Raw genomic sequence first — 11,240 nt, forward strand, 5'->3', positions numbered from 1 at the left:
ACTCCACATGTTGCTCAGTGGAATCGGTTGGAAGGAAATGTAACAATCAACATCTTAGTGATTTTCTGGAGTTCTCTGCTTCATCCTCTTTGTAAGTCGAACAAGATTTCAAATTTAAGATGTAGAAAAAACAGAAAAGTACACCCTGACCATGATAGCTGCATATTTCATCACTGGTAGAACTGGTTGTAATTTGAATTGCCTACTCGGTCACAGGGTAAAGCTGTGATTATTACTCAGAGCAAACCTTTATTTTGAGCCGTTGTGGGTTTCTTCATTTAGCTCCTTCCCTTCTCATCTGTGTGTGTACTGCTTTAAAACTGAGGACACACACAGATGTCGGTGGTCTAGTTTTCAGAGATCTTTTGAATATTTATTGAAAACACTGCACTGCTGTTGCATCCTGACTGGTGGCAAATGAGATCTTTGGCCTATCACAAGCCTCCATGGTTTAAACCAAGCAGATGATTGGCTACCAGCCACCAAAGATTGTCCAGTTACTTCTGAGTTTGCTGCTATGGTTAGTCAAGGAATATACTTATACATTGTGAGTTTTATAATGGTGTGTTTTTATAGAAGTTCCAGTTAGAAATGCAACAAGAGTGCCTCCTGAGGTCAGAAGACCGACTTCATGAGTTGAAGGATCTCCAAGCTGCCACAGGTTTAATATTCAAAATGGCTGCTCCTTTATTTCTGTCAATTATGATTTTCTTCTTACAGCTGATCAAAACCTGACTTTTAATATTAGAATATCACATCAGACCAATAAAAATCTTTTATTACAAAAATGTGGGGGACAGTTGGTATCACTGTTGCCTTGCAGCAAGAAGGTCCTGGGTTTGATTCCCAGCTGGGTCTTTTTGCATGTTCTACCGGTGCATGCGTGGATACTCCGGGTACTCCGGCTTCCTCCCACAGTCCAAAAATATGCCTGTTAGGGTAATCTCTCTAAATTTCCCTTAGGTGTCTGAATGAGTGTGTGTGTGTGGTGGTTTGTGTGCTGCCCTGCGGTGGACTGGCGACCTGTCCAGGGTGACCCCGCCTCTCGTCCGTAGACTGCTGGAGATAGACACCAGCTTCCCTGTGACCCACTATGGAAGAAGTGGTAGAAAATGACTGACTGACTGACAAAAATGTGGTTATTTTTTTAACTTAATGAGAGCTTAATCAGAACACATTCTAGTTTACTGAGTTTGATTGACATGTTCCTTCAGTTGAAAGCAAATAAATGGGAGGAGACCCATAGTTATCTGTTTGCAATGCTTCTAGGAGCTAGCAACAACATAGTTGGCAAATCCCACAGATATTCTGGCTTTGAACCAGAACACACTCAACTCCAACTTCGGAGCCAAATCAAATCTTAAGGATAGCAGCCATATTAATCCGGGTTGGGAGACCTTTGACTTTTCAACCTGGAAATCCAACTTCAGGAGCTGTTCTGAAGACAAGGGATTTGGAAGCTCTGATGGGATCTTGCTCCTGTCCCAAAAGGGGTTCTTATTTAATGCTTCATGTACCGAGGCTACCGTTGCTTTTAATTAAAAAGGTTTAAATAAATGCTCAAAGGAACTCTTTGAATTAGTAGAAAATATTTAACCTGCATTTATTTGACATGGCTCTTTAAATAAAATCAGTACCAACCTTCAGGGTCGTTCTCTCTACAAACTTGGAAATCAGAAAGTCCTACTTCTGAGGACAAATGGAAAGCATAGAAACTAAAACCTTAATGTTACACGTTTTGGTTAGTTTTAGGTACAGAAAGCAGAAAAAAGGAAGATGGAAAATACACCGAGACTGACAGAAAAAAGAAGGATCATACGATATGTGTCATTAAGTGTCAGTTGATCCAAGAGTGGTGTGTAGGTTCCTGTTACAGATGGTACCAGGCTGCTTGTTTAAACAGAAAACAATACAGCAATGAATATGAGAGGTTCAATGGGACAGGTGGAGCTGTGTAGACATGCAAACACACACGGCTCTGGCAGGATTATCTTTGTGGTTTACACAGAGGTTTTTTCATAGCATCAGGATAAATAAAGGTAGACATGATGCTAGCTGCTGCGCTTCCTGACACATCCAAACACTCTCACGTTCAGTTCCAGCCAGGTTTCTCTCAGGTTCCTGTGTATGTGTGGAGAAACCCAGAGAACGAGTAAAACGACATCATTCTGTCCTGAACTGCTGCTGATCAGCTACCTGACCAACGGGCTCACATCTCTTGAGCGCTTCCCCATCAGCTTTAAGACCCAGTTTTCAGGGCACCACTTTCATCACGTGGTTCTCGGCGTCTACTGCAACGGTCGCTACGGATCGCTGGGCATGAGCCGGCGCCAGGACCTGATGGACAAACCACTGACTCACAGAACACTGGGAGAACTGGTGGCCGAGTTTGAGAGCTCTTACAAGAGATACCAGCACACTTTGAAGAAGGTATAGAAGGATCATAGAGGAAAAGTGGATTGAGATGAGCTATTTGACTTTAACTGTAACCTGTTTCTCTCTCAGGTGAAGATTGGCTTGTACGTGCCTCACGACCCCCATGTCTTTCAGCCAATCGAGTGGAAGTATTTGGTGCTGAATGCAGCCCGACTCGGAGCTCAGGAGATGCGGAAGGAGCTGGAAAAACATGGCCGGGACATGAGGATGAAGGTTTGTATTATCATTGCTCAAATAGTTGAATTTTGTTGGTTCTTGATATTTATATTTACCGTCTCTTGCAAAGGTTTTCACAGTTTGTCACATTAGAATGAAGAATATAATTGTATTTTATTGGGATTTTATGTGAGAGATTAACTCAAAGCAGCACCTAATAGTAGAGCTGAAGGAAATGATTCAAAGATTTGTTTGTGATTAATATCTGAGCAATAAGGCAGTCATTTATAGTCAGCCCTTCTGGATCAATATAATAAGTGTTTCCCACAGCATGCGGCTGCTGTAGGGATGGTGTGTTCAGGGTGATGTCCAGTGTTAGTTCTCTGCCTCATCTGACCAGAACTCCTTCTTTCCCATGTTTGCTGTGTCCCCTACATGGCTTGTGCCAAATGGGTTTCTACTTTCCACTCCTCTATGAAGCCCAGTGCCCAGTATGGAGTGCAGGGCTAATTGTTGTCCTGTCAACAGATTCTTTCACCTGTGCTGTGAACCTCTGCATCTCTTCACGAGTTGCTTTAAGCCTCCTGGTTGCTTCTCTGATTAATGCTGTTCTTCCCCAGCCTGTCCTTTGTGGTTGTGTCTTAGTGTTCATGTCTTAGTAGGTCTGCAGTTGGTCTATCCTCTCTCCTTGTCCAGATGATGGATTGAACAGAACTCTGGGAGATTTTTTCAGACCTAACCCTGCTTTAAACATCTCCACAGCTTTAACCTTGACCTGTCTACTGGGTTCCTTGGTCTCCATGCTTTTTGTTCTCTAATGTTCTCTAACAATCCTCTGAGAACTTCACAGAGCAGCTACGTTTATAATGAAGAAATATTACACTCAACTACTGCTTAGTAGAGGCAGATAGTAGCGTAACATTTAGAGGAGGGGGAGCTGAATAGAAAAGCTTGCCATACATTTTACATTTTTATTTGAAAACTTTTTAAACACATTATTATTGATCAGAATGAATAAAAATGCCCCCAAATAACGCAGTCCCTTAACAGTAACAAAGCTACTGTTGGTTCAGACAGGAACAGGAAACTGGCATCCAGCAGCAGTAGGAAACCAAACCACAGAAAAGTTCAGTTTGCATGGTCCAAACAAAGTACACAGGATTATGTGACAGAGGGGGTCAATGTCCCAGAAGCTACAGTGTCTGTTTGAATCAAATCATATGTCAGGCATGACCTTTTTTCAGGGAATGAAGTCTAAAATGACCTGTTTGTAAGAACATGTTTTACTGTTTGCTCTGTTTTTTCACTGACCTTAATCTGGCTTTAATCTCCATAATGAAAATGGTTGTTAGTAGTTAAGATCTTAATTACCAGTAGATCTTAATAATATTTCCCTCCTTCAGATGAAGCAGGAAAACACCTTTTAATATGTTATTTTTCTGTAAGTTCAGGGGTGGATGTGGTTTCCTTTGGGCTGAACTTGGGAAATGAACTTTCAGAAATTATTAAGGGTGTGATGAGGAAGGAAGGATTGTGTGTGTGTGAGGAGAGGGGCACAGAGAAACCAGCACATATGAGGTTAAATGATTTATGAGACCAGTTTTGGTTTTATTTGTAATATTTGCTTGTTTTTATAACCGTGTTCAACATTTAAATCCCATGAAAAGGACCTGCGAGTCTGTGGGTTTGTTTGAGAGGGACTGCTGGACTGTAGCGTATGACTGGAGATATGTGGGTCAGGGACCTCGCAGCTGTCATACACACAAATGTCACACATGTGGAGGTTAGCACGCAACCAGACACACACCTGAGTCAGACAGTGTGAAGTTATTTAAGACACGATGAGTGTCTGAGCACTCCTGCAGGAACCCAGTCACAGCAAAGAAAACTGGAATGTGTTTATGTACAAAGGTTGATTTTTACTTAAGTTAAAACCATTAAAAGCTCTGATTATAATCACAGTAATACACCTGAAATAAGTGAAGCTCAGCAGTTGTATACATTTCACTTCAGTTTGTTGTTGGAACATAAAGAAGACAGAAAGATGCAGAGAGATTTATATGGTTAACATGAGCACATTTAGATCGTTTTTTTTTTTCTGCTTTTTATCAGAAACAGGAACATTTCAGAATTTAGCAAGAAAACAAGATACATCTGACATCTGCTCATAGAGACTGGATTAATAATATTCCATACAGTTTTCCCATTGATTCCAGCTGCTTTTCCATCCCTATGGCTGAACAACAGCAGCAGTTTTACTAAGTTTCCTTTCTTTCAAGCGGCAGGAAGTCAGCACCGTCCAATCAGATGCTGTTTTAGTTACGTCTTTTTCCAGAGAGATCTACCAATCTCACCATGGTTTGTGACTAATTTCCAACCTTTAGTTTAGCCACTTTTAATTTCACTCTGAGTAACCAGAGTAGTAGTTTTACATTTAACTTCGATACAAAATGTTTATAGTAAAATCATTTAAAAAATGTTCTCAAACAGTCTCTCTCTGCATCAATGAATTTAAATGAATTAAAGTGCAGAATAAAGCTCTGATTAACTGTTAGATTGTTAAAACATTCTGTTTATTTTAGCTCTAGGCTGCCAACATTTCCGAGTCCATGATGTTCCTGTTGGCTGGTAAAGTAGAACTCTCAATTGGATAAAACTGAGCATCTTTGTCAGTCTGACTCTCTGCACGTCCTGTAAATCCATTTTTAAACTCTTGATTAATACTGGAAATACTTCCCTCTGAGCTCTTACCCTCAGTAATAACTTCTACACCGAAGACTGTTTACAATCAGAACAAGCTGCTTGGGTGTGCTGCGTTCAGTGACTGGAAAAAAGATTGGAATTCATTAAGGCATTCAAGCTGACAGTCCTGCAGTTTAGGTCACTTTCTGATTTGACCGTGCATCCTGTTGTTCACTGTTCTGCATTTTTAGTTTTTGAGTTTGGATGATTACCCAGAAATTAACATAAAATATCTGGCCACTAGGAGGCACCAGGGGTCATGTAATATTGTGCTGACTCACATCACACCAGAAAGTAAGCCAACAGACTCATGGTACCTTTAGCATTTACCTGCATCTGTTTGTGTCCACTTACTGATATCTATGTTAGCAAGACTGAATAAGTGATGTTTGTTTTTTAATCATTTCTAAAAAATATTTTTCTAGATCCTAAAATCCTCCAGCGCTCAGTCACCAATTAAGGAGCGCAGCCGAGGAAAGTCCTTATCACCACGGCGACGGCAGAGCAGCCCTCAGCGACGGACCGCTCGTCGCAGAGACAAATCGTAAGTGACTGTTCCTCCAGCGAGAAAACTCCAAGCTGATGATGTCTGGGTTGTCTTTATTCTACAAACTGTTTCACACATTTAGCTGATAATAAAATATTAGAACTAAATTATGGTTTAGTGACTCCACTGTAGCAATTTAACTGAAAGCTCCCCTCCTTTCCCTCCTCCTCTCTCTCCGTTAAGGTCAGGTAGAGTTCAGGCGTTAGTGTCTGTTGTGTGTGAAGATCTTTAGAGATCTAACATCTCTGTGGTAACAGTGGTGTGTGTTTCTGTGTGTTTGGGAGCTTGACTCTCACCAACACTCATGAGAGATCATCTCAAATTAGGTGACGTGAACAGACAGCTCAGCATTATCAGCAAGGAGACAAATCCGGAAACATGGTCTGTGTGTGTGTGTGTGTGTGTGTGTGCAAAACACTCAGCCTGTCACTTCTTTCAACCCCCCTGATGGGACGGTGTAAACCTGTCCTTTACGTAGGAATCTGGAAATTAAAAGAAAGTATTATGATACTGAGTTTTAACTACAGACATGTTAAATATGAGTCCTGAAAATAGAAACTGGACTGCTGTTAAAAACTCAAGCCTGCAGGTCCCTTGGAGGGAGACTTTGACATGAATGATGCTTAGTGTGTTTGTGTGTCTATCAGCTGTGTGTCGGGATGTAACAGAATCTGACCGGGTCGACAACTGCAGCCCAGCAGCTTACAGAGACAGACAGCCCCAGAATTAGTTACTGACCCAGTGTTACCATGTGACATGTCTCTCTAACCAGACTTCATGGACGGGAAACTGTACCACATAATGTTTGTAGTTATGTTACAATCCCAGTTCAGTTTCAGATACATTTACCCAAACCTGACAATGTTTCTCCTTTTTTATCCAGGGGCTGTTTTTTTTTTTCTTACTTCTAATCTCTGCTTCTGATCTTGACAATCACCATGACAGGTGCAGAGCTGTAGAAACAGGTCAGCAGAAACACAGTCATATCTTCAGAAACAGGGACAAAATTAACCTTGAGCCGTTCTGAAAAATCTTTTTTCCCTGTTCATTAAATCCATCAAAACTGAAAATTTCTACATTTTGTTTGTTCCATAAACTCATCATCAATCAGCCTTGTTTAGAGTTTTGCAAGAATCCATAAAGATTAAGTTGGATTTTCTCATCAGCACATCTTTCCTTATAGGGTCTGTTTTAATTTAATAAATGAAATATAATAAAAACAAAGTTTACAGAAAAGAGTTGGTGTGAGTTCTTCTCTGCAAAAAGATCATTGGAATCAACAGGTCAGACCTAAAAGAAAACCATAACTCCGTGTCAACCAGTAAAAGCTGGATTGGTGCATCTCTAAACAAATCCAGCAAAGACGTGACGAAGGTCCTGAGAGACGCATCAAACGTCTGCTGATCTTTTACCGTCTGACGTGTTTTCAGCTAATCACCGTCGTAGCTAACAGCCCATTTTCTGTCTGGTAAACGGTGCTGGTTTTCTTATCCACTTTAAAAGTTTCTTTGCTAAATTTCCCATTTTTCCACCGAACTTCCCAGGATTTATAAACCTGGAATTATTTTTACTTGGGTAAAAGGAATCCTGGGTAATATCTGTGCTGAACTAGATGGTGAACATTTTATTAAAAAACATCTCACAAAGGAGTGAGATTTAATGTGATTTGTTGGCTTTGTGTTTTTGAAGCACTTTTAAACGAGGTGCAGATTTTAGGGAGGTTTAACATCTCAACCCTTCACCTCAGCCTCTGAGCTGCAGATACAGAGGCTGCTTCAGATGAAAGTTGGAGAAAAGACTTTTTAAACATTTGAAATCAGATCAGATGCCACAACATGTGCAAACGCGACATGAGTCTGTTTCTTCCCCTTTCTGCAGTCCTGTACTACAGCACATTAGCACTTTAAGCCACTTAAAAGTGATACTTAAAAAGCAATTACTGTTATCAACACAGCACTTAACAATATGTTGCCTCTCCGGCAGAGACGGTGTAATCATCTGCTGCAGGCTGAAACGGCTGAGAGCATCAGATGGTTATTTCATCAGCTTCTCCAACAACAACTTCAGTCAGAGAGTTCATGCATTTCAAAACGAGTCATTAGGAGCACAAAGATTATTAGAGTTTAAAAAGGAGGTAAACTTCAAACTGTTTGCTCTGCTTTAAGTTCCTCTGAATCAGACTGGAGAGAATTAGAGATGGAGGGAAAGAAAGCAGAGAGCAAAGAGGAAAAACAGTTTAAGGTGAAAGAAGGAAAATACTTGAGATTAAGGAAAGGATGGAAAAGGTAAAGTGAGAGGAATAGAAATACCACTTCTTGATGTGTGGTAGAGCCTGAAAGCTTTCTATCACGACAGAAATAATAAGATACAAAGATGTTCAAATGAAAGAGAACAAGAGATTTAAAGAGGCTCTTATGACTTTCTGACTCCCTGAGAAATGAAACAAAATCTTCTTTTATTTTTTCTCACCTTCCTGTTTGTTGTCATGATGAACATATTCATGCTGGACTTCACGGTGGATCAGTTATTAGACCATTGCTGTACAATAATAAGTTGTGGGTTAGAATCCCAGCCTGGGGGAGTTTGCATGTTCTCCCAGTACATGCATGGGTTCACACTGGGGACTCTGGTTTCCTCTCACAGTTAAAAATATGCACGTATGTCTTTCTCTCTAGCATTGCCCTTGGGTTCGAGTGAGTGTGTAAATGGTTGTGTGTCCTTTGTCTGGTGCTATGATGTCCAAGGTGTACCCTGCCTCTCACCCAGTGACCTTTGACATAGTCACCTTCTTATGTGTTTTTTCTTGACACAATCAGCATCAGTCTTTTTTGTCTTTCATCCTCAACCTGGATGTTGTTTTTTACTGGTACCGCTGATTACTGATACCGATCCCCAGGTACCGGGCATCGGTACCGTATCGGTTCAGATGTGAAAGGTACCCATTCCTTAAGCTTGTTCATCTGGTTTCTTCCAGGCCGGCCTCGGTGGAGAGGAAACCTCTGGAGCTCAGCACCTTCAGCGATGGTTACCAGATCCGCATCTGATGCTCCTCCTTCTCCTCCCAGGACAAATCAACCCCACATTCTCTATATCTGCCATCACCGCTTATATGGACTGGGTGTTCATTCTTCACAAGAACCTCATTACAAATAACCGTCTGTCATGTAGCTGAACACCTGCCTTTTATCACCATGAAGCCAATGTTTCACCTTGTATCAATATAACCGCCGGCACACATATTATACGGTTAAAACTGCACCAGTAGAGGTCGCCTGCAGGGGGCATCAGTCACTTCTTAAAGAGGGAGGGTTTAAAGAGTGAAAACATTCTGCTAGAAGGAGAAAATCGGTCTGCTTAATTAAAGACAAGCTCACAAAACACCAGAAGGAAATGATTTATTTCTGAATTTCACAATTCTTATAATTTTACTGGGAATTTTCCAACATGTTGGAGGCTCAGAAAGACTTTGCTGAAAGCAAATATCACAAGACTCTGTAGTAGGACCAAAAATGTAACAAAACCGTTTCAGAAAAAGCAGCAATCCAAAACTTCTCTGGGCCAACAGCACTGCAAATAATATGGCTGAGCTCACTTTGATGTGCAGATTGCATTGATTGTCATAGACTGGGTTAGAACAAGGAGAGCATGTTGGATAAATTATGCAACAAAAACTAATGACGTGGAGTCACTTCAGAACGAAATAAGATGAGGAAGAAGAGGACGGGAAAGAACTGAAAGAAGCAGAGGGATTAGTGTAGAAGATGAAGTTATTGAGCACAGTAGGAGTCATCTGTTGGCACAAAGAGGAGATTTAACCTTTGAAATGTTTTCCACTTCACCTTCTGCACAACTAAGAAGAAAGTGTTCTGGAGAAATTAGCTTTTTATGTGCAGACCCAGAAATGTTTACATCCTCAGACCTCAAAAAGTTCTTCATGTGAAACAAAAGAGCAAAGCTGCTCAGACATCATGTCTAGACTGATGTGACCAATGGAGAAGAGATTCAATTCATAAAGGCAACAAATCGCGACGCGTTCCGCCAACTGTTGAACATAAAAGGGCTCAGGTTCAGAGGAACAGAAAGTGAAGTATCTTTAACAAAACTTTACCACAGAAGGATCCGGATGTTAGGGTCAGCGCATTTTTACCTTGCTTGTTCAAATCATGCGAAGCAATACTTGTAATGTTTCATTTAGAGGCAGATCTTCAGGATATGATCATCTTAAAGGAGGAGATAAAGTTAAAGGTTTTAAGAAAAACGTCACCACAGAAAATCGCACAACTACGCAAGCTCAGTGCTCTGAAGCCAAGTGGCCTGCTATAGTCCATTCAGTACTGTATGCGCTGATTCACACTGCTGAGGTTCTGAATAGTCCAGTCAGATTCACACCTGACTGGACTATTCAGAACCTCCTTCAGATGTTTAGATTCTTCTGTCGAGGCCTTCAATGAATCGCTGCGGAGAAGCTTGAAAATCGCCAATTTTCTGTGCTCTTTGAAATGTTTCATCTAAAACTGAGCAAACATGTGGACAAGGAAGGAGATTATAAAGTAGATCTAGATATTAAACTACTTTCAATTCACATCACTTAACAAATGAGTTTAAATAAACTGGGAGTCACATTCTGCATCTCAGACCTGCACACCAACAAGTTTTCTGTATGATTTGGGAGTTAAAGTAATAAACTGGACACAGAGTTTAGTGATGGTGTTTTACTACATCCCTCTGTATCTGACTGCAGATAAGCTCTAATTCCAGAGTTACATTAAGGTTACATTAGTCATGGGAAAACCTAAGTTCACTTGATGATCCAACAGCTTGTGGAAGCACCTTTAACAGACCGTTGTTCCTGCAGATCTCTGTTAAGGTCCCACCACAGCATTTTATCAGGTTGATGTCAGAACGTTGTTTGGGATCATTGTTCTGCTGAAGACTCGGTTTGGGCCAAGCTTCAACAGCCGGACAGATGGGCCTCATATTTAACTCCAGACGGGTCCATCATCAACACCAGATCCAGGTCCTGTGGCCATACCCGTCTAGTCTTTCAGATTAACACGTCAACTAAGGTCTGAAGAGTTTCAGAAGGAGTTTGGTTGGTTGGTTTTCTGTTATTTATCTAATCACTGCACGCTCCGATCCTGCTTTGATTTTGCTGAGACGTCCACTCCTGAGAACATTAGCCCTTTTCCACTGCCTGTAGGAAGCTCCAGGCTTTGGAGAGCCCAGGTGGCGTTTCGATACAAACTTACCCGGGTAATTTCCCGGGTAAATGGTCCTGGTCTGAAATAGGTCTGTTCAGTTTTCCCTAGGATTCGTTAAAGGGGCGAGGTTGTGTGCAGAGAGGCATGGCACCAGCAGC

The 11,240-nt window shown here is 41.2% G+C and overlaps 1 protein-coding gene across 3 annotated transcripts in view; it reads left to right on the forward strand.

The window, feature by feature from the left end:
- vash2 (vasohibin 2) overlaps nt 1-10,582 on the forward strand; it is a 35,853-nt gene extending 25,271 nt beyond the window's left edge. For all 3 annotated transcript variants that reach the window (XM_047387831.1, XM_047387830.1, XM_047387832.1), the window contains exons 6-9: nt 2,193-2,430; nt 2,506-2,649; nt 5,760-5,878; nt 8,856-10,582. In XM_047387831.1, the coding sequence (XP_047243787.1) occupies nt 2,193-2,430; nt 2,506-2,649; nt 5,760-5,878; nt 8,856-8,925 (571 nt within the window). In that variant the 3' untranslated portion in view covers nt 8,926-10,582. The remainder of the gene's footprint in view (nt 1-2,192; nt 2,431-2,505; nt 2,650-5,759; nt 5,879-8,855) is intronic.
- The last annotated feature ends 658 nt before the right edge of the window (nt 10,583-11,240 follow it).

Source organism: Girardinichthys multiradiatus, chromosome 15, assembly GCF_021462225.1.
Source record: "Girardinichthys multiradiatus isolate DD_20200921_A chromosome 15, DD_fGirMul_XY1, whole genome shotgun sequence".
Classification (NCBI taxonomy): Eukaryota; Metazoa; Chordata; class Actinopteri; order Cyprinodontiformes; family Goodeidae; genus Girardinichthys; species Girardinichthys multiradiatus.